General features: G+C 42.1%; 1 protein-coding gene across 1 annotated transcript; it reads right to left on the bottom strand.

Moving 5' to 3' along the window:
* Positions 1–1,219: 1,219 nt before the first annotated feature.
* Positions 1,220–2,119, bottom strand: LOC309329683 (vomeronasal type-2 receptor 26-like; the record flags this gene model as incomplete). The annotated part of the gene is made up of 1 exon (XM_081840698.1): positions 1,220–2,119. One exon carries the CDS (start codon positions 2,117–2,119, stop codon positions 1,220–1,222), a length of 900 nt encoding a protein of 299 aa, XP_081696824.1.
* Between the last annotated feature and the right edge of the window lie 22,644 nt (positions 2,120–24,763).

Below are 24,763 nucleotides of genomic sequence, written 5' to 3'. Positions count from 1 at the left end.
TCTTCCTCTTTGCGGCGGCGATACCAGGGTTCCCCGTTAAAGGGGTTTTTGAAGGGAGGCTTTGGCCGTACGCCGAAAGGTCGTCATTGCTCTCCCCTGCGGCGGCGTAACGGGGGCGGCTATCTCTGCTTGAACATATGTTCTCCAGAGCCGGCCCATCCCCCCCACACACACTGGATAACCCTGATGCTCCCTAGGTCCCTGGCTGGGGACTAGGGAGGGAGAACGCCCAATGCCTGAGCCAAGGTCTACCCACATTTGAAATTTAATAAAGTTGTGGCCAATTTAATCCCATAGCACGTTGTCTAGAGTCGTTATTCCACATGACGGGGGGACCACTCGGGATCTGGGGACTCCGCCTGTCCACGCAATAAATAAAAGTGGAGACAGAGGGCAGGCTTGCTTGGTCCCTCTTTCAATATTAAATTCTTCAGTAATTTCATTGTTTATCATTAACTTATCTTTTTTGTTTGCGTGGATTGCTTTAATTCCATTCGTAATTTTGTTTCCTATTTTAGGGCTTTTGAAACCATTGAAGGCTTTCTCCACATCAACCAGTAGAAGTGTTCTCTAATCTAATTCTTAATTTTTTATGTAGGTTGTGGTTTTAACATTGCAAGTCCATGTGGTGAAGATCTTATGGGCATATATCTGAAGGAGCCCCCATTGTTCAGCCTGGACACTGAAGTCCAGCTCTGAGACCCTTCTGGTGGTTCCCTCACTGCATGTTAGGCAGCTGTCAGCTAACTCTGGGCTGGTTTCCCAAGAATGTACAAAGACAAGGGAATGTTTCTTACCGCCCTCTTTTTACTGTCCTCTCTGGCCTCCATCAAACCCCTGTTGTAACTCCAAACTGTCTTCCTCTTTCCCCTCCCTGGAAAGGTCAGGCTGGAGAGGCAGTCTCCAATATTCCTCCTTTGGCCAGTCCCTGAGGCTACGAGAAGTGAGGTTACAGAGAAGCAGGCAGAGAGAGGGCCTTTTTGATAGTGCCTTCCCTGTGGAACACTCTCCCATCAAATGTCAAGGAGATGAATAACTATATAACCTTCAGAAGACATCTGAAGGCAGCCCTGTCTCGGGAAGCCTTCTAGAATGTGATGTTTTATTATCTTTTATATATGTTTGAAGCCACCAAGAGTGGCTGGGGCAACCCAATCAGATGGGTGGGGGTAATAATAATAATAATAATAATAATAGGGTGGTATACTCAAGTTGACTTTTATTTGCTCCTCAGAATCAAGTGGTCTTTGCTGTTCAAGTCGGGCCTCAGAATGATTATGTACAATTTGGGGAAGAAGATGCAAGCAAGCAGGCCTGCACTGGAGGCCAAGATGCAGAAGATCTCCACAGCCACCATCTGCTTTCCTTTGGTGCTCAGATAAGAGGGAACAAAGGACAGCCAAACGCTGCAGAACACCAACATGCTGAAAGTGATGAACTTCGCTTCGTTGAAACTGTCTGGCAACTTCCTGGCCAGGAAAGCCATGGTGAAGCTGACAATGGCCAGGAATCCCAGGTACCCCAGGACACAATAAAACATGGGGGCAGAGCCTTCGTTGCATTCCAGGATGATTTCCTCTGCCAGTGAGTTCATGTCCACATCTGGGAAGGGAGGAGCCGTACAGAGCCAAACAGCACAAATACTGGCCTGAAGTGAGCAGCAAGCCAGAAGAACAGAGATGGCCAGAGATTTCCCCACCCATTTCCTCACCCTGGATCCTGGTTTGGTGGCCATGAAGGCCAGAACCACCGTGATGGTTTTGGCCAAGACACAAGACACCGCAATGGAGAAGATGATGCCAAAGGCCGTTTGTCGTAAAGAGCAGCTCACTGGGTGAGGCTGGCCAATGAAGAGCAAGGAGCAGAGGAAGCAGAGCAAGAGGGCAAGGAGCAGAGTGTAGGTGAGGTCCCGGTTGTTGGCTTTGACAATGGGAGTGTCCCCGTTCTTAGAGAAGACGCCAAGGACCAAGGCTGTGACCAGAGCGAAGAGCAGAGCTAAGGCTGCTAATGTGAATCCCAAAGGCTCTGCGTAGGAAAGAAAATATTGTCTCTTGGGAATGCATTGATCTCTGTTCTGGTTTGGAAATTGACCGTCTTGGCATTTGAAACAATAATCCATATCTAAAGAAATCAAATTAATGAGTTCCATCAAACACGGCAACCTTTTTCATCTGTCATGTTTCATTCTTCGTAATGAAATGGATTCCTCCATCTCCAATGGCCTTTCAAATCTCCTTTGAAAGAACTATTGCTTCTGCTCCCAAAACAGAATTCTGAGCCATTAATTATTTAGAAACAAGGATCAGAGATAAGTGGAAACCAGTAAAATGCAACAGGTATTTTTTCTTCATAAATCATATAGGTGGTATCAATCACATCACCAGAAATTTAAGAAGCAAAGTATTGATGACTGTTAATATGACTGTTAATACCTGGTCTGAACAAAGACATTGGATTCTTATCTCATTATACATGACAAAGCCATTTTTCACCTTCTCACCCCTTGCTTTTTCCTGTAAGACCTATTGCAGTCTTTAAGAGTCGTCAACAGGCTCATCACAGCTATCTGCCAATCGCCCATTCCCACCACCCTTCTGAGTAATACCCCTCCCCACCTTCTCACTATATAGAAGGGTCTGGTGACTTCTGTTTCAGTTTATCTGAAGAAGTGTGCATGCACACGAAAGCTCATACCTAGAACTAACTTAGTTGGTCTTTAAGGTGCTACTGGAAGGAATTTTTTTATTTTGTTAATATGATGCCATTGAAAGAGCAAACGGTCATCTCTACTGAAAAGTGAGAAGCCCACTATGATATTTGATATCATATGATATCAATATGATATCTTGGAGCAGCAGAATTTGATTTTGTGTTTCTGGCTCTCAGCCATAAAACTATGGGGATGGAGGGTTAGGCAAATCTTCCCTGACTCCACAAGTTGTGGCAGGTGGGGAGCAGGCAGAGAACACTGGACATGATCCACACCTATTTCCACAGGTCTACTTTGTCAAGGTTAAAGTTTTGGCTCTCGTTCACCCAACTATCTGTGTCTGTCTTCTTTCTTTCAGATCTGAGTGCAACTGCTGTTCTGTTTAGGAGTGAGTACTGAACTGTTAATAAGGGGAAAGTGTTGAAATAGACTAGGAAGCATTTTATAAAAGAGCAGCTGATGTCTCCTACCTGTTTGATTTGAAATCATCCCATCTGGACATGAAGCACAGTCATAGCAACAAAATGGCCGCCCCTCCTTCTTTTTCCGGCTGTAGCCTGGCTGGCACCGATCATTGCACAAACCAAGGGGCAGAACCTAGCCAGAAAAAGAGGAGAAGAGAAAGCTCCCTTTTGCATGGTAAAGAACACAGTTTGAACCAAAGAGACAAGAGCATTTTCGGAACATGCCGGGGGGAGCACAAGCAGCCCCCAGATCGAGGTGTCTTCCTGATGAAACACAGCCCAGGATGTCCATGAATCTGCAGTCCCAGCATGCACCAGCGACTCATATCAGAAGATATGTGCACACTCAATCAGCAGAGTATAGCAGAAACGATGTGGAGGTTAGTTGTGTGCATTCTAAGTAATTTATTAAGCAATATATACAGGACAAAGCAATCATGGTGTCCTCTCACATCTTCTCCAAGAGAAAGAGAGAAAGTAAGTACAAAAGTACAATACAGCAGAAGAGAAAGACTGACTTCCATTCTCACACTTTCCAAGGCTGGAAAGTAAACACAGACATGTGATATAACAATCTCACATCCAGCAGTGGGACAGTGAAATGCTGACATCGCTTGCTCTGTTAGCACAAATGCAACGGCAGTTGCCTAAATGCTGGGTCTAAGATATAACTCAGCAGGGCCTCTTGTCTGTGGTACAGCTTGATCATTTTAGACCTTGGACTTAGTGGTCTCACAAGGTCCCCCTTTATATGACACGTTTCTTAAGTCGGGAAACACACAATGAACGTTTGGTTCATAGCTGCCAACGTTTCCCTTTTTTAAAGGGAGATTCCCTTATTCTGAATAGGATTCCTCAGAAGAAAAGGGAAAAGTTGACAGCTATGATTTGGTTTCCTCCCTGACAACCATCAATTTTGATTTTAATTCATTTTAATCCATTTTTATAATGTTTTATAATGTTGTACTGTTTTAGTGTTGTTAGCCGCCCTGAGCCCGGCTTCGGCTGGGGAGGGCGGGATATAAATAAAATTTATTATTATTATTATTATTAACCAGATCCAACATTCCACGTTTCACTCAGCCTCTATTTTTCAATTTTTTTAAAAAATAGTCTGTCCCCCCTGTTAGAATAAATAATTATTTTTATTGCTTTTCTTCTTATAGGGTAAACAGCAAAGTTTCCATGACAAAAGATACACTCCCTACTTAGTGATTATGATGCAGTGCAGAATAAAGCTGTTTCATGTAGGACAAGCTTTTGGCAGATTTATGTTATTCCAGAAAATTGGTGTATGCGTGAATAAATTGTAATGTAAATATTAGGAGTCAAGGAGAAGGAAAATTGAATATTTCATCTAAATAAGATGGTGGAAGGGAAGAGGACAGGGATAAACAACTGATTCTGAAATATACTGTGTTGGCAGAGAAGGCAAAATAGAAAGCATATACATTAAGCTCAGAGAAACACTACAGGGCAAGTATTTTTCCTTCAACACAAATGGACAACTTATCCTTCCCTTGTCTTCGTTGTTTCCATAGGATTTACTCCTGCATTAGGGACAGAGGTGGTGCTGTGGTCTAAACCACTGAGCCACTTGGGCTTGCTCATCAGAAGGTTGGAGGTTCAAATCCACTAGATGGAATGAGCTCCCAATGCTCTGTCCCAGATCCTGCCAACTTAGCAGTTCGAAAGCATCCCAGTGCAAGTCGAGAAATAGCCACCACTATGGTGGGAAGGCAAATGGTGTTTACGTGCGCTCTGCCATTTCTCACATCCTTTGACTGGACTTAACCATCGAGGGGCCCTTTGCCTTCCCTTCCCTTTCCCTTTATTCCTATTAATGTATTCCTATTAATGTTATTCTTATTAATGTAACCTAGCTAAACCTGGCAGTAGAGCTTCCTTTATTGTAGGAATTGCATTAACATAATCATGCATTAACCGGTCTTAAGAATGTTGTCAATATTGGACCTTATTCTTGTATTTGTAATCTTAATATTAAAGAAATGCCCCCACTTGACTGAATGCTTTGTGCCATGTGATGTCTTCTTCATCCACGCTGAAGTCCACATAGTGCGATTCCTGTGGTACTACCTTTCCTACTTTCACTCGCAAGAAGGTTTGGTTGGGGAAAGTAACCCAGTTAATAACGTCAAATCCAGCTGCCAATTCCCCATTCTCATCAAAAGACACAAAGTCCCCAGCACTGTTGTTGAAGGAGATGCTCCTCAGGAAAGAGGGAAGCTAGACAGAAGAAAACAAGGCAAAGTTCAAAAAGTAAAGAAAAGGAGAGATATTTCCAAATTTGTCTGGCAGGGCAAAAAGCCCAGAATTAAGTTTAAGATATTAACTGATGCGGAGGCGGCGCGAAACAGAGAGGCGGCGCGAAACTTCCGGAGGCGGCGCGAAACAGCGATGGCGGTCCTCTTCGTCGTCTGAAGAGGGGCTCCGCAGAAAAGGGTCGTTCGCTGCGGCATAGCGACGACCCGCTTGAAAAAACCACGGGCAGAGGGAGCCCGTGGCCGTGGGACTCGGCGGGCGCCAGGAACTTCCCCAGAAGTGCGGAAGGGACCCCGTAAGGGGCTCCGGAGCGCGAAAGGGGGAGCGGCGCTGTGAGTTCATCGCTCTTTCTGCGGGAGGCGAAGCCGCGCAGCTGCTGCTGATGAGCGTCGACCTTTCTTCCTGTGAACATCAATTTGGCAAGTAACATACCCGTGAGTAAAGTGAACTACAATTTGGACTTTAAATACCTTTTTTCCGGGTTTGAAAACGGGTGACGAGTAAAAGGAAGTCCGTCTCCCGATACTGCTTACAAGATCAAAAGCAAAAGCACAGAGGAGCGCTGAGGCGCTTAATGGGAACTTTGTAAAGTGGAACTATCGTGCATTTACAGAATTTGCAGTCTTCTTATTTAAAAGACCAAGAGAGACTTTATTTTTGCCTATGGGATTTATATCTGGGACTTTGTTTTAAGAACGCAAGTCGTCGGGCTGTCAGTATGTAACTGAGCTGTCAAACTGCGGACTACAGTAACAAGATTTTAAGTTGCTACATATATTGAAACTTTAAACGTTTGAAATACTGTTGCAATTACCAGTCTGGCTCCTAGTGGCTTTAACTCAAAAAGTAAAGGACTCTGCGAATCTTCCTTTTTGTCTTGGAATTACAAACTAAAAAAGAGATTACAGAAACTTTAAATGGCGGAAAAACCTTTTCCTTCCCTGAAATTTTAAGATACTCCCCCTAGAGGACTGTGGAGCTATAGAGGCCTGGGAAACATTTTTTGTTTGGAATTTCTGTGGTTTAATTGTGTGTACTCCGGACTTGCTTTCTCATGGAATAAAGGATAACTTGACCTTGAACAAGAGGCAGGTGTGGAATGAGTGGCACAGGGAAAACAAGAGCAGCCAAAGCTAAAGAAAGAGAAAAAGAAAAAGAAAAAGAAAGGAAGCCTGTGCAACTTGTCCAAACAACTTTAGCTCATCATCGCAGATCATCTGTTCCAACCGTCCTGATAGCACAGGAGGTGGAGGCCGAACAGCCTGCTGAAGAGGACATGGCAACAGGAGGATCTGACACAGTTTTGAAACAAATTTTAGAACAACTAGCAATTTTAAATCAAAAAGTGGACAGTCAATCACTAAAAATAGACCAAGCAACAACTACTATTGGCGTACTTTCTGAAAAGGTCTCTCAGAACACACAGGCAATTGAGAATCTACAAGGAGCTACAGCTGAAAATCATAAATTAGCTGTGGAAGCCTATCAAAAAGCGGAGCAAGCAAGTAAAAAAGTTGATGAGATTAAAGGCGAAATCAAGCCTCTGCAAAGACAGGTAGGGGAACAACAGGCCTACCTGTCGATGGTGGAATTGAGAAACAAGGAGAATAACCTCAGGTTGAGAGCTGTCCCAGAATTGGAGGAAGGCAACTTGGAGGGATTTTTGACACTTTTATTCTCCAAATTTTGGGGAATAGAAGAGGATAAAGACTTTAAAATTGTGACTGCATTTAGACTGGGCAGATCGGTGAAGAAAGACAAGTCCAGAGATTGTTTGGTTATTCTGAAATCAAGAGAGGAAAGAGACAAGATACTAGGCCTACATTTCAAAAAATCTCTAGAGATAGAAGGTAAAAAGGCTGAAATTTACAGAGATATACCCAAATTGTTATTGGATCTTAGAGCCTCATACTTAGAACTGGCAAAGTTGTTGAGAAACAACACAATCCCTTATAGGTGGGAGTTCCCGCAAGGACTATCATTTAGTTATAAAGGAAGGAAAACAAGAATCAGAACACCAGAGGACCAGCAGAAGTTTCTTCACGACAACGGGGAAGACCTCCAGAAAGGAGCAGTTGCGTCTTGGCCACCTCCACCACCAGGAACTAAACAGCCTGGAGCTGGACCATCACTGCCACCGCCGGGAACGGGAGATCTAGACACCCCATTGTAAGGCCTACAAATTGACTCAGGATGTCTCTGCAACTTCTTAGTTGGAATATAAATGGCGGAAATTCTCCAGAAAAAAGAAGGAAAGTATTCCATATATTGAAGAAAGAGCAATTGGACATTATCTGTCTGCAAGAAACACATGTGACAAGGCTTCATCGGAAAGTGCTAATCAATAAAAGGCTAGGCCAAGAATTTATTTCTTCGGACAGAGTTAAGAAAAGAGGAGTAGTGATCTACGCAAAGGAGAGCCTGTCACCGAAATTTCTATTTAAAGATGAACAAGGCAGAATTTTGGCTATTGAAATTTACACACATGGTGAAAAATTTTTGATATTAGGAATTTATGCGCCAAATGATGGAAAATCGGAATTTTTTAAGAAGCTGCATGAGACTTTACTGGACTATCTGGATTATAACAACATTATTATGTTGGGAGATATGAATGGGGTTGTCTCTGTAAATATGGATAAGTCGCAGAGTGTAAATATAACAAAAGAAGGCAGACTACCTAAAACTTTTTTTGAAATGACAGACAATATGGATTTGATTGATATATGGAGAGTCAAGAACCCCCTAGGAAAAGAAGGAACTTTCTTTTCTGAAGCTCATTTGTCATGGACACGAATCGACCAAATATGGATAACTAAAGGACTGGCACCTAAAACTAGAAAAGTGGAAATCTGCCCAAAAACTTGCTCCGACCATAATGCTTTGAAAATGGAATTGAGACTAAACATAACCGGATCCTTCAGATGGAAAATGAATGACACTTTATTCAGAGATCAGGAGATTGTGAAGAAGGCCCAAAAAACTTTGAAAGATTACTTTGAGATAAATCTGAACACTACGGTGGAAAAAAGAACAATCTGGGACGCAAGTAAAGCGGTGATGAGAGGGTTTCTAATACAACAAAACACTGTAAAGAAAAGACTCTGGAATGAAAAGAAGCAGAAGATATTGGAGAGAATAAGTGAGGGTGAAAGGAAATTAAGATCTAGGCCCAAGTCTAAGGAAGTGCTGAGAGAAGTGAAATTTTTCCAGGCCCAATATATGAAACTGATAAACCAAGAAGTGGAGTGGAAAATTAAACAAATGAGACAAAGATCTTTTGATTCAGCAAATAAATGTGGGAAACTGCTAGCATGGCAGTTGAAAAAAAGACAAAAATTAAATACAGTTACAAATCTAGAGATTGAAGGAAGAATGGTTCAGAAGCCTGAAGAAATTAGGAAATGTTTCCAGAGATATTTCAAAGATCTCTATGCACAAGGGCCGCAGAAAGAATCTGAGATAGATCAATTTATTAAAACTAACGGATTACAAAAAATTCCTCAGGAAATGAGAACAACCCTGAATGTTAAAGTTACACAGCAGGAAATCGAGAGTGCCATACAGAACCTCCAATTAGGCAAATCTCCAGGCCCTGATGGACTTACCTCCAAATATTATAAGGTTTTGAAGGACTATTTGATACAACCCTTGATGGAGGTATGTAACCAGATTATGGAGGGTAAGAAGGCACCAGAAACGTGGAAAGAAGCTTTCATCACATTGATTCCTAAAACAGAAACTGAAAAGACTCAACTTAAGAACTACCGTCCCATCTCACTCCTAAACGTGGATTACAAAATTTTTGCAGACATTTTGGCAAATAGATTTAAAAAGGTATTGAATGAAGTGATTCACAAGGACCAAGCAGGCTTTCTCCCGGGTAGGCATTTGTTTGACAATACGAGAAACATTATTGACATTTTGGAACTCTTACAAACAAATATTAACACTAGAGCGGCGTTAATTTTTATTGATGCGGAGAAAGCCTTTGACAACATTTCTTGGATGTTCATGAAGAAAAATTTGGAAGGGATGGGAGTGGGACGGGGGTTTGAAAATGGTATAGAAGCAATATATTCAGACCAAAAAGCTAAATTGATAGTAAATAATGTGGTGACGGAGGAATTCAATATTGAAAAAGGGACACGACAAGGGTGCCCTCTATCCCCATTATTGTTTATCTCGGTCCTGGAGGTGCTTTTGAATATGATTAGAAGGGACCGGTCAGTTCGGGGCATTGAGGTCGGAGTGAAACAATATAAACTGAAAGCATTTGCAGATGATTTGGTACTAACATTACAGGAGCCAGTTTCTAGCACAAAAAGAGTTTTGGATTTAATATCTGATTATGGTCGGGTGGCGGGATTTAAGTTGAACAAGCAAAAGACTAAGGTCTTAGCTAAGAACCTAACGTCTACAGAAACAGATGAGTTTTTGAAAGAGACAGGATTAAATGTGGTTAAAAAGGTAAAATATTTAGGGGTGTTCTTGACTTCTAAAAACTTGAATTTGTTTAAGGACAACTATGAGAAATGTTGGTCAGAAATCAAAAGGGATTTGGAAACTTGGACAAGACTAAAACTTTCCTTGTTAGGCCGAATAGCAGCTATAAAGATGAATGTTTTGCCGAAAATGTTATTTTTGTTTCAGACCCTGCAGATTGTGGACAAAGTGGTATGCTTCGGAAAGTGGCAGAGGGATATTTCTAAGTTTGTTTGGCAGGGCAAAAAGCCCCGAATTAAGTTTAAAATACTAACAGATGCGAAAGAAAGGGGGGGATTTGCCCTGCCAGACTTGAGGTTATATTATGAATCTGCAGCCTTCTGCTGGTTGAAAGACTGGTTTTTGTTAGAGAACACCGATGTCCTAGATCTGGAAGGGTTTGATAACGCTTTTGGGTGGCATGCGTATTTGTGATATGACAAGGTTAAAGTTCATAAAATGTTCAAAAACCATATTGTTAGAAGAGCAATCTTTATGGTCTGGACAAAATATAAAGACTTATTGGAGAGTAAAACACCAAGGTGGCTTTCACCGGCAGAGGCCAAGGCACGCAAGAGACTTAACATGGAGGCCTACTGGCCAAAATATTGGGAATTAATAGAAAAAGATGGTGACAATTGGAAGCTGCAGAGTTTTGAAAATGTAAAAAGTAAGGTGCGAGACTGGTTGCATTATGCCCAAATTCGGGAAATTTTCAAAACAGACAAAAAGGTTGGGTTCCAGGTGGAAAAATCGAAATTAGAGACAGAATTGTTAGAACCTAAAGACAAATTACTTTCAAGAATGTATAACTTGCTGCTTAAATGGAATACACAGGATGAGACAGTCAAATCCGCCATGATAAAGTGGGCACAGGATATTGGACATAACATTATGTTTGAGGACTGGGAAAGGTTATGGACCACCGGATTGAAATTCACGGCATGTAGTGCCCTGAAAGAAAATATTATGAAAATGATATACCGGTGGTACATGACCCCAGTCAAGCTTGCTAAGATATATCACCTGTCTGATAATAAATGCTGGAAGTGTAAAGAGGCGGAAGGGACGTTCTTTCATCTCTGGTGGACATGTCCGAAAGTGAAGGCCTTTTGGGAAATGATCTATAATGAGTTAAAAAAGGTATTTAGATATACCTTGCCTAAGAAACCGGAGGCCTTCCTTCTGGGCATTGTAGACCAGAATGTGTTAAAGAAGGATAGAACCTTTTTTATGTATGCTACAACAGCAGCAAGAATTCTCATCGCAAAGTGTTGGAAGACACAAGATTTACCCACACTGGAGGAATGGCAGACGCAGTTGATGGACTATATGGAACTGGCGGAAATGACTGGCAGAATCCGAGACTTGGGAGAAGAAAAAATGGAAGAGGACTGGAAAAAATTTAAGGACTATTTACAAAAATATTATAAGCTGTATGAATGTTAAGAAAATGCACTTTTTAGGAAATATTAGCCCCAGCAATGGTAATTAGGTGAAATTAAAATTAAGGCACAAGAAAAGAGAGGTGAAATTAAGAAAAATCTTTATTGCATTACGTTTTAATCACAATATATAAGATCATGGTCACAATAACTTTGACTTTGGTAACATGAAATTGAAAGATACAATAATGAACTGAAAGATACAATAAGTAATGAAATAAGATAATAAATAGCTGAAGACTTTGTATTATGAACATTGGGTTATAAATATATTGAAAAGGGTAACATGACAAAATGAAAGATACAATAAGTGATGAAATAAGATAACAAAATGCTGAAATTGGTATTATAAATAATGCAGATTCGGGAAGATGTGGGGAAGTCCAAAAGATTCTGTAAAAGAAATATGATTTATGAAATTTTTGTATTTTATTCTTTGTTCTTTTTTATTCTGTAAAATTAATAAAAATATTTAAAAAAAAAAAAAAAAGATATTAACTGATGCGAAAGAAAGAGGGGGCTTTGCCCTGCCAGACTTAAGGTTGTATTATGAATCAGCAGCTTTCTGCTGGCTAAAAGACTGGCTACTTCTCGAAGACACTGATGTATTGGATTTAGAAGGTTTTAACAATGCTTTTGGTTGGCATGCATATCTATGGTATGACAAGGTTAAGATTAACAAGGTTTTCAAGAACCATATTGTCAGAAAAGCAGTGTTTAACGTCTGGACAAAATATAAAGACTTACTGGAAAATAAAACTCCAAGGTGGCTTTCACCATTGGAAGCTAAGGCCCGAAAAAGACTCAATATGGAGGCCAATTGGCCAAAGTATTGGGAAATACTAGAAAAAGATGGAGATAATTGGAAATTGCAGAGTATGGAGAAAATGAAAGATAAAGTGCGAGACTGGTTACACTACGCTCAGATTAAGGAAGTTTTTAAACTTGACAAAAAGTTAGGGTTTCAGGTGGAAAAATCGAAGCTGGAAACGGAATTGTTAGAGCCTAAGACTAAGGTACTTTCAAGAATGTATAACTTGCTGTTAAAATGGAACACACAAGATGAAACGGTAAAATCGGTTATGATAAAGTGGGCACAGGACATTGGGTACAATATCATGTTTGAGGACTGGGAAAGGTTGTGGACCACTGGGCTGAACTTCACTGCATGTAATGCTTTGAAAGAAAATGTTATGAAAATGATATACAGATGGTACATGACCCCAGTCAAACTTGCAAAAATATACCATTTGTCCGATAACAAATGTTGGAAATGTAAAGTAAGCGAAGGAACGTTCTTTCACCTCTGGTGGACCTGCCCTAGAGTGAAGGCTTTCTGGGAAATGTTATATAATGAGCTGAAAAGGGTATTTAAGTATACCTTCCCTAAGAAACCAGAGGCCTTCCTCCTGGGTATTGTCGGCCAGAGGGTGTTAAAGAAGGACCAAACATTTTTTTTGTATGCAACAATGGCAGCAAGGATACTCGTCGCTAAGCACTGGAAAACCCAAGATTTACCCACACTGGAAGAATGGCAGATGCAACTGATAGACTATATGGAACTGGCCGAGATGACCGGCAGAATCCGAGACCTGGGAGAGGAGACGGTTGAAGAAGACTGGAAGAAATTCAAGATTTATTTACAAAAATATTGTAAATTGTATGAATGTTAAGAAGGATGCTAGATCATAAATAATTTGGCACCACTAAGTTAGATGGTGTTATGAAGATAAGTGAGATTTAAGAAAAGATAAATTTTTGGATAATTACTAGATTACATTCAAATTTTTAGGATTTGAACAAAGGATATCTAAAATTAGAGAAACAACATGGGAAAATTAGATAATAAGATTGGAAACAAGGTGATAAATTGCTGGCAAAAATTTTTTTTAGTGAGGAACGCAGGAGCGGGAGATGTGAGGAAGTCCAAAGAAGTCAAGAAATTATGTTAAGATACATGTTATATTGTTTCTTTTTTTGTATTGTATTCAAAAATTGTTAATAAATATTTATATATAAAAAAAGAGATACACAAAAAAAAGTAAAGAAAAGGAGACGCTTGATTTGTTTTAGAAAGAAAAAAGTGTCAATCAATATATGTCACACAATGGGAAGGAGTAAAACATTGTGTGGTCCACCTTTGGATTTCTGGGAAGTACAGTTGACCTGCCAATTATGTGTGGCTTCCTTTCTGGGGGTCCATGTGCAAAGGCAAAATCATGCAAAGTCAGCAACCCTTGGAGCTGCACTCTAGGCTGCCGGAGGACCCAGGGATGCTCCCAGAGCCCTGTCATGACCTCCCCACAACCTGGGAAGCTAGGGGGCACCTTCTTGGCTGGCGTCTGAGATGCACCCAGTGGCCTTGTGTCTCCTTCCCTGAGGCTGGCATGGAATGCACTGCCTTGCTCACCTGGCCGTGGGAGGGAAGCGCCCTCATGCCTCCTTCCCAGAGCCCAGCAAGCAAGGGGGAGGGCTGGACACCCAGGACCCTCCCTGGACCTGCTGAAAGTCTGGTAAGAAAGAAAGATCTTCTGGGAGGGCAGGGGGAAGGGGGGGAGAAACAGAGAGCAGCAATGGTAAATTTTATAATAGGTGCTGAGAAACAAACATCATTCGTTTGTGCAATGTCAAATGGTGGGATGTTGCCTAAGAGAAGTACAGGATGGTTCTTCATGGTTAAAAACATACTATCTTTAACACATCATGAGTCCCACTTTAACATCCCTCCTTCTTCAACACTCCTGACATATCAGCGTCACAAACACATAGGACAGTAGAACATTATTGAGTTCTACAAAGAGGTGGCATTTCTGTGTGAGGAAGTGCAGGAGGAGATACTTCCACCTCTGCAACTTGCAGGGGAAGTAAAGGGAATATATTGATTCTGGCTCCAAATTGAAGGCAAGGGAAAACAGGGAAGCACCGAAAAGAATATCTGTTTTGTGCAGGAAAGGGAAATGCTGTAAAGGGTGTTTTTCTTCCATGTCTATTCATTGTATGGACTGTGTGTCATCACCCATTAGATTTGCCCCAAGCAAAGATTTATTCTGAATATGAAATCTTACCTGCCAAGGTTGCAGTTTTGAAGGATCGAGTCCACCTCTGCCTGACGTCATTCTGTGTTTTGGTCTGGATGAGAGAATCTTGTGCAAAGTATATGCAATGGCATAAACCGCATTATAGGTACTGTAACTTTGACCAGTCATGGTCATTTCAAAAATATGCCCAGGAAGGCTCTCCAGACTCTCTTTGCCAGTGCAGGTGTCTCTGCTTTCATCGGACTCATTGGGAACAGAAAATAAACAGTTGAATGCCTGTTGCCAAAAAGTCTGGAGGAACCCATCTCCACTTGGAGAGTTGGGGTTTAGGTTCTGAAGGAATTCTTTAAATCTCTGGACTTTTTCTGTGTGAATTGCAAAAGACAGGGCACCATCAAAGGCTTGAATGTCATAATACCTTTGCATTGCTTCTGATGAGAAGGCCCACTGGGCTGTCAAAATCCACACTTTACCAGCATAATTATCTGCAATATCTTCATCCAATGAATAGAAATATTGCAGCCACTTCACAACTGTAATGGTCTGAGGTTCTGCACATAGAACCAATATACTGACTTCTGAGACCATCAGGGAAGAGAACTTAGCCCGAATGAGTTCCCATGAATTGAAATGATCCATCCCTTGAGATAAGGATTGTACTTTTTCATTGAAGGCTGTGCAAACTCCATGCTGGGAAAGCATGGGCACTAAGATTTGCATAAACGTCTCTCCATTTTCATCATCTGAAGCAACAAGTCCAACCCACGTCCATTGGAAATGAAGAAGTAGCTTGACAATCCCTGCATATTGATATTTCTCATTGGGCACCGTCCGGAAGAAGGTTTGGAGCTGCAACTCAGTCCTCCTCACTGGAGCTAATACACAATAAGCAATCTAAGGAAGAAATCAATCTCACAATGATGGGTTAATTTTCCTCCCACATAACTGCCTGAAGTGGACCCCATGAGAATTCATTGACGGCAAAAATATATTCTTTAGTTTTGTATATTAGAGGAATTTGATTGCTGTAAGCACAAGTTCCTTGTTTTAGAAGTGTTATAACATGTGTGATTGAGAAAGATATTTCCTCACAGTAAGAGCAAAATAATCATACATATTTCTTATTGAACTGTGCCCTGGTAATTGTGAGTGTCACAAGCAAGCATGCTGCCCCCAACTGAGTAATCTTAGGCTGGATCTAGAAGCGTCAAAGAAGCAATTCAGTTAAACTTGCTATAAACTCATACAGGGAAATCCGATAGGGAAAGATGGGTCTCCACAGCGCCATCTGGTGTCACAGTTTTATACTGCATATACAATGGATACAGAACGCTTTTCCTTTACCAATCTAGATGAGTCCTTAGTCTTACTAACAACTCACTTTCCCCTAGATCTTACAGCCCTTGCTTTAAGCTGAGGCTCCTTATCAGAGTGCATTCCTTGCATATTATTATTATTATTATTATTATTATTATTATTATTATTACCTGTGGAATCTTATAGATGCCTAAGATCAGAGTCATGTGAAGGGAGATGTCAGACTCAAGTGCTCCAATAACAGCTATCATGTTTCTTTTCTTGTCACATTTGAAGTTGGGGACAATCCTTTCTGTGGTGGACAGAAGTTTCAGGGTGTTCTGATAAGTCATCCTTGTATTTAAAAAGCTATCATAGAGGTGGAACCCAAAGCTCATATTCGGTACGATGTTGGGGTTCTCATTGATTTCTTTCACAGCAAACACCAGGGAGAGAGTATTTTGGTAGTACTTCAGTGTTGAACTAAAAAAAGAGTTGGAAATGTGTCAGAGGAATTCATCTTTTCTGGCTTTTTTCCAGCAAATTCCGAAAGATTAAATAACACAAATAAGCAAAAACCTAATATGCATTGTGTTTCCTAACACTTCATAATGGAAATCCATGCTCAATATTCGGTCACCTTTAGGAATATCTCATCTAAAAAGCATTTAGTTTTGTGCAGAATATTCAAATCCTGCAACACACACACACACACTTATTTTCATATGATTACTAGATCAGACAAACATAGAGGTATTAGTTTCAATTGATCTACACTTACCATACCTCACTTTGTATTGAGGAAAAAAGTTTGGAACACTTCAGTTAGTTATACCCAATATTGTTTATATGGTGCTGCTGGTAATATAATCCAGAATCCATGATATTCCTGATTACAGCATCTGTGACTGTCAAAAGAAATGCTGGTGATTGTGAATGTGGGGATCAAGCTTTGCTGCAAAGTAAAAGCATCCCTGCATGGTGTGGAAGGAAAGACGGAGGGAGGAAGAGGATCAAGCATGAGATCAGCTGAGAAACAAGAGATCAGGTGAGGAGAAAGCAGAAGAGGCAGAAGACAGAAACCTCCAGATGAGGAATAAAGCAACACAGAAGAAAATGCCATGATCACAATATAAAGAGAATAAACTGTATTTTTAACCTTCATACATGGAAAAAAGTCAAGAAGTCAAATGTTTTCTGAGCATGCCATGGTTTGTGTGGTGTAGTTGTAGCCTATAGCAGCATATAGAAGTGTACACTATGAAGGAGAGAGTTATTTCCTTACAAAAGTTCATCTGTAAACTTCATGTTTGGATGGTCCTGGAAATCTATTTCTTCAGATAAATAGCCATAATTATTAACAATTCCTCCAATGATTAGATCTCCTCTCTGGTAATACTGGAATGGAAGCTGGAAAGGATCCGTCATGGCGCATCTCTCAGAGTCTTCCTTGCACTCAGTTGGAGGCATCTGAAGCCACAGGAAGAGGAGAATCAGCAGAAGAAATGTTCCTGCCATCTTGACCAATAGTTATGCAGAAACGCAGATTTCTCTCTCATTCCACCATGAATTACATTAGGTTTAATGGCTTTGGATTATTTGATAAAGGCGATGTGCCAGTGATTTGACCCATGAGATCCTGTGTGTTCAGAATTTATCACTGGAGCTGTGAATGACACAAGGTTTATTTTACCTATGCTTTTACACTCTGATACTGACTGTGTTCATGGCCTGACGAAATGTACACGGGATTACCAAGACGGATGATGATACCCATCAGCTTGAGATAATTACACGTTTCAAAGTTATCTCCGTTGAGCATTGTGCTCTGTGAGACAAAAGAATAAGAGCAAAATAATCATACATATTTCTCGTTGAGTAGTGCACGGGGAATGGCGAGTCACAGGAAAGCAAGCAGCCCACCTGCAAACCGGTAATCTGAAGGGAGCTCCCTAGTTTCCCCAAATCTCTTCCTCAATCACACGTGCACCATATTACTCAAGTGTACATGTGTCACCAACGGACACAGCACAATGACTGGCCAGAGCCCAGCAGAACTACTCATGGGCCGGCGCCTCACAACAAGACTGGACTGCCTTCACCCCGACAGAGCTCAGGATGAGGCAGTGGTGGGGATAAGCAGGGACCCCCAGACTTTCCGGGCCAGGGACCCAGTGTATGCAAAAAACTTCGAGGTGGGCCCGGTGACCCACCACAGTCACCAGGGCGACAGGCCACAGGGGTGCTGAGGGAAGGAGGGCAATGCTGGCACCGCCACTGTGATCAACCAGGCGACGATTCCCAGGGGAAAACCAGGAGGGATCCCAAGGGGACAGCTGGGAGGTGAGGCCTGTAGATGTGATGGCCTGTCAGCGCTCTCCGCAAGAAATGCCTCTGCTCACTCAGAGATACATATATACAGTCTTTATTTTACATAGTACAAGCAGCCCATTACAATCATGCATCCGAATCCTCCGGCTCAGATTCTTGGAGTGCCTTACGCCCTCCCCTTCTCCAACAGAAAAGACGTGGAATTGTCATGTGATGTCTCTGCCGCCTCCTCTTTAACGCTCTTCTTTCCTGGGCAGACGGAACAGGCATTGCTTCACTGTCTGTGCCAGAACTTCCTGTGCAGTTGAGGCTCTATTCCAACATCTGTGAGCTGTCCCTCCTAGTGGCTTTCCCTTCTTTCCTCCACCACCACGTCCTGCCCCCTTCCTCTAACTGTCTCTCCTCCTCCCCTTCCTTCCCCGTCAATACCATGACAGTAGAGCAGGAGGAGCAGGCAAGGGAGGCAGAACCAGTAAGCCCAGCGGTGACCCCCGAGGCCGAGCAGCCACAGGAGCCAGAGCCATGATTGAGCAGGCTGCTGGCAGCTGGCTAAACGGCCCCGTCACAGCCGGCATTCCCAGAACAAGAGTCAGAACCAGAAACCCCCACTGAGGGACACCCACTCCTAAGCGAGTAACCTGGGTTCTCATGAACCTCCCCAGCTCCATGAGGAAGAGAAAGCTGGCTCCCAGAGGAATGGAGGGTTTCGTGTTGTGTTGTGGTTTCAGGGACAGACCTGATGGACGTGCCTGTGGTGACTCCTTCAGAGAAGAAAGAAAAACCAAGGAGCCAGGCGTTCCCTGCTAGTTCCGGTAGTTGTGATAATACAGCAGACATTGTTAAAAAAGGTGTAGTCATGGGTATATCAGAGTGTTCAAATCTGAATTGTCATATTGTGCTATTATTGTTATTGTGGTTTTTGTTGTATGTGTCTTTTGCAGTTGTTGTTTGTACTGAAAAAATGATTAAATAGTCTTTGGAAAAAATACAGCAGACATATATTTGAATGGACTGCACTGTTTTCTGAATAAACCATTCAATAAAGCAGTTGAATTGGTGGCTTTTGCCGTGGACCCAGAAGGTGGCACTGCGTATCTGTCAAATTTGTCAAAGATGACAGATTGCAATCCTATCGCAGAAAGGAGACATTCTGGTTATCACTGTTTTTACATTTCCCAGCCTAGTTATTGCAGTTGCCCTTTCAGTAGTTTCATGCTTTATACAGTTACACTTTACACAGTTGTGTTTTCCAATAACAGTTACATTTACCTAGAACAGTGAGTTTTGTGTTCCGTTTGTATTTGCCCCTTGCCCCTACTGGCTGACAAAACGAGGAAGGAAAGGACAGCCAGCTGGGCCAGGAGGGGGGATTAATGTTCGGTATAGGGGTTTCATATGCTAAGATAGGAATGTTCAAATATATATTGCTGTGTGGTTACAAAAAGCACTTTGAGTTTTGATTGGTTAAACAGCCAATTCTAGTAGGTTCTCTAGTGGCTCTCGTGTGATTGGTTAACTTGTCACATGAGAAGCACCAAGTCACAGACTCCCTTTGGTGTGAGTGACTTCACTGTGATGTCACAGTGCAGGAAGATGGCTGTGCAATGAACACAGCTGGGAGAGAAGTCTTGGGATCTTCTCTGGACACCATTGAGAAGAAACACTCTTGATGCTCCTTCTCCCAGTGAATAGAAAGAGAGCAGAGCAGCGGTGAATGAGGTCTCTGAAGTGAAACAGAGAGAAGGACAGAAATTGAAAGCGGATTTCTTCAAATAGCTGCATGGCCTCTATCCTAAAGTACAGGCCGAGAGCATAAGTGGAGGAGGGAGAGACACACGGTTGGATTTTAAGCAAGAAGCTGTGTTTTTTCTAAGTGAAGCTGAGCCTATGCTTGGATAAACTTACATTTTGAGAATGTGTTTCAATGTATTATTCCTCTATCATCCCTTCTGCAAGTAATGCTTCTGAACATTAAAGGAACATATGAACAATTCCTAAAAGTTGTCAGTCTTACATAAGATTTAACTTCCATGCTGCTCAATATTGCTTCTCTGCAACAATTAAGGCCTTCTTGCACAAGGGGACGGCCCCTGCCTGCTTAGATGAGGCAGTGATAAGACCACTTCTTAAGGAAAACCTTAAGGAATGACTGGCCAGTCACTCATCTGCCCTTCTAGGGCAAGGTTCCTGAGCCACTGGTGATAGGCAGAGCCATGAAAACAATTTTCTAGGCCCTTTAAGTCTGGGTTCAGGCCCAATTTAGGCATGGAACCTTCTTTTGTGGCTTTCTATGATAAGCTACATTAGGAGAGAGATGGGGTTAATGTGTCCCAGGTATATCCCTTTGATCTTTTCAGTACTGTCAACTATGGAGTCCTTGTTCAGCAGACTCAGTTGGGGGTGAGCAGCATTGCTTCCTACTAGTTCCGAATCCAGCTTGGATGGTCGTTTTGAGAGGGTGATACTTGGGGAGTGTTGTAGGAATCTGTATTTGACTGAGCTGATAAAGCGCATCTTCTGGGGGCCACTAGGGGGCGCATCGGAAGATGGCTGACAATAATATCTCTCCGACCCACACGAGGTAATTTGGAGGCTATGATGGGGGTAATTAGCCTCCCTAACCCCCCCCGGATGGTGGGGGGACGGCCCTTGCCTGCTGTGCCCTATACCATCCCCGAATTTGTAGGGATGGGGGCACTAGACACAAAGCCCTCCTGTGGGATTTCGGCACTCCTGGACACCGTCCCTGATTCGCGCCACTAGCTGCAAGAACTTCAAAAGAAACTATTTGGATGACGCGAATGCACATATTTCAAGGAAGAAGGGAGAGTAAAGACTGCTAACAGAAGAGATCTCTGATAAAACAAGACAAGAATAAAACATGAGAAGATACGCCAAGACACGGTACGGCAAATGACTGATGGGGGAGGGGGAAAAAAACTTTCCTTTCTTTTCTTATGTGATTAAACAAGAATCCCCTCCCCTTATGAGTCAGAAATGTCGTTTTAAGGACTTAAGCTGTGGATTTAAGGCTGTGTGGAGATAAACTTTCGAACCAAAGCATGTTTTAAGAAGAGCGTGGAAGGTATAAGAGCTTTGGAATGATGTAGTTAAAAATGCCGTCGCCATATTGAGAAGTTCTGTCGGAGGTCTTGAGTCTGGGAGAAGAAAGAGAGAAACAAAGCTGTTTATATATTGTGGATTAAACTCCTCAGTGGGACTTAAGAGGGACAGTTTTGCGAAATTATGATGGAAGGAGCAATGTTATCTATGAAGGAGATGATATATGGAAACCATCTTGATTTGAGGATTGGAAGAACGGAAAATTCACACAGGATTATTATTACTATTGGTGTTTATCGGCTTAAGGAGACTATCAGAAGAGATCATAAAGAAAAAAGAGAAAATATATGAACAAGATGTGATGTGGAAACAGCAATATAAGATGAGATAGAATTTATGAACTCTGTTTGGACTGATTTGGACATTAACGCAGCAGCAAGAAGATGATAAGAATTCCCCTTCGGATCTTGAAATATGGGTCCCCCCAACAAAATTCAAAATTTGGCTTTGTAATTCGGAATTTATGTGATGTGATTTAATTTGATGTGATTGGCCAGTTAATAAAAATTATTTTTTAAGAAAAGATAAAGCGCATCTTCTGGAATTGCCCTCCAACGTGATTAACGACCTGAGCCTTTGATGAGGCTCCAGGCACATTCCCATTCAGCAGAGAATCAAAGCAGCATGCAGAAGTGATGATATTTATGGCTACATCGCTATGCTTTATTCTCTAGCTATGCAGACAGAAAAAATATACATCCTCTCTCTGTGAGAGCAGAGAGCAACTGAAAACACAAAGGAACGGGAAACTGGTAACATCACATCCTTCTCCCATGAGACTTCCAGCAACCTGGAATGTCTCTGGAATGTAAACAGATTCTTGTGACTCTAAGCAGCTGCACAGTGGCAAACAGAAACTAAAAAGTGTCACCTGGCCCAAGGGAGCCTTCCATGTGGGGCTCTGTAGAGTTCAAATCTATCCCCAATCTTGTTTCACATCTATATGCGACTATAGTTTTGGTGCGTGTTGTTCTTGGTGGGTTTTCTTCCAATAAATGGTGGAATTTCTAATAATGCACCAATTAAAGGCATCAAAGCAAGTTGTTGTTGTTTTTTTAAAAAAAATAATTTTTATTAATTTTCATAAAACAAAAAACACACAAATAAACAAACAATACATGACTTCCCCATGCCTCCCCTTCACTGCACCCCTGTTTCAAAAGTTTTTAGCAATCCTTCATTCCTTTTCAAAATTTAATTTCCCTCAAAATTTTCTTAACTTGAATATTTACAGCTATAATTCTCTATTTCTTAACCCTTAACATTTTATCAGTCCGAGATTTTGCAACAGTTCTTAAGATATAATTTAAATTTTTTCCAGTCCTCTTCCACTGTCTCCCTCCTCTGATCACGGATTCTGCCGGTCATCTCTGCCAGTCCCATAAATTCAGTCACCTTCGTTTGCCATTCTTCCAAAGTAGGTAATTCTTGCATCTTCCAATACTTTGCCAGGAGAATTCTTGCTGCTGTAGTTGCGTACATAAAAAAGATCTTATCTTTCTTTGGTACCAGTTGGCCGACCATGCGGCATCAAAGCAAGTTGACTCTTATTTGCTCCTCAGAATCAAGTGGTCTTTGCTGTTCAAGTCTGGCCTCAGAATGATTATGTACAATTTGGGGAAGAAGATGCAAGCAAGCAAGCCTGCACTGGAGGTCAAGATGCAGAAGATCTCCACAGCCACCATCTGCTTTCCTTTGGTGCTCAGATAAGAGGGAACAAAAGACAGCCAAACACTGCAGAACACCAACATGCTGAAAGTGATGAACTTGGCTTCGTTGAAACTGTCTGGCAACTTCCTGGCCAGGAAAGCCACCGTGAAGCTGACACTGGCCAGGAATCCCAGGTACCCCAGGACACAATAAAACATGGGGGCAGAGCCTTCATTGCATTCCACGATGATTTCCTCCGCCAGAGAGTTCATGTCCACATCTGGGAAGGGGGGAGCCGTACAGAGCCAAACAGCACAAATACTGACTTGAAGTGAGCAGCAAGCCAGAAGAACAGAGTTGGTCAGAGATTTCCCCACCCATTTCCTCACCTTGGATCCTGGTTTGGTGGCCATGAAGGCCAGAACCACCGTGATGGTTTTGGCCAAGACACAAGACACCGCAATGGAGAAGATGATGCCAATGGCCGTTTGTCGTAAAGAGCAGCTCACTGGGTGAGGCTGGCCAATGAAGAGCAAGGAGCAGAGGAAGCAGAGCAAGAGGGCAAGGAGCAGAGTGTAGGTGAGGTCCCGGTTGTTGGCTTTGACAATGGGAGTGTCCCCGTTCTTAGAGAAGACGCCAAGGACCAAGGCTGTGACCAGAGCGAAGAGCAGAGCTAAGGCCGCTAATGTGAATCCCAAAGGCTCAGCGTAGGAAAGAAAATTGTGGGTCTTAGGAATGCAATGATCTTTCTCCTGGTTTGGAAATTGATGTTCTTCACATTTGAAACAATAATCCGAATCTAAAAAATAAATAAATCAGAATAATGATGTATGAGTTCCCACAAATTAGGCAACCTTTTTCTTCTGGCATGTTTCATTCTTTGTAATGAAATGGATTCCTCCATTTCCAATGGCCTTCCAAATTTCCTTTGAAAGAAATATTGCTTTTGCTCCCAAAACAGAATTCTGAGTCATTAATTAGTTGGAAACAAGTATTGGAGATAAGTGGAAACCAGTAAAATGCAACAGGTATTTTTTCTTCATAAATTATATATAGGTGGTATCAATCACATCACCAGGTATTTAGGAAGCAAAGTATTGACGACTGTTAATATGGTGCCATTGAAAGAGCAAACGGTCATCTCTGCCTAAAAGTGAGAGGCCCACCATGATATCTTGGAGCAGCAGAATTTGATTTTGTGTTTCTGGCTCCCACCCCTAAAACTATGGGGATGGAGGGTTAAGCAAGCTGTGGCAGAAGGGGAGCAGGCAGAAAACACTGGACATGATCCACACCTATTTCCACAGATCTACTTTGTCAAGTTTAAAGTTGTGGCTCTGGTTTGCCCAACTCCCCGTGTCAGTCTTCTTTCTTCCAGATCTGAGTGTAACTGCTGTTCTGTTTAGGAGTGAGTACTGAACTGTTAATAAGGGGAAACTGTTGAAATAGACTAGGAAGCATTTTATAAAAGAGCATCTGATGTCTCCTACCTGTTTGATTTGAAATCATCCCATCTGGACATGAAGCACAGTCATAGCAACAAAATGGCCGCCCCTCCTTCTTTTTCCGGCTGTAGCCTGGCTGGCACCGATCATTGCACAAACCAAGGGGCACCTAGTGGAAAAAGAGGAGAAGAGGAAGCCCCCTTTTGCATGGTAAAGAAGACAGTTTGAACCAAGGAGATGAGATCACTTGGCAGATTCAAGTTATTCCAGAATGGTAGGGTATAAGTGAATAAATTGTAATATAAATATTGGGAGCAAAGCAGAAGGGAAATTCAATTTTTCATCTGTGTAAGATGGTGGAGGGAATAAACTACAGGGAAAGAAGGACTTCCGGATTAGCGCCATCGTTTAATGGCGGATTCCCTCCGAGCTCCGGAGGGAATCGGCTCTGCAGGATCGGGTCTTGTCCACGGCGACGACGCGGGGACCCCTA

Source organism: Podarcis erhardii (assembly GCF_964252035.2).
Source record: "Podarcis erhardii genome assembly, chromosome: 14".
NCBI lineage: Eukaryota > Metazoa > Chordata > Lepidosauria > Squamata > Lacertidae > Podarcis > Podarcis erhardii.
Note: the sequence above shows the minus strand (reverse complement) of the source record. Positions and strands in the feature narration are given on the sequence as shown.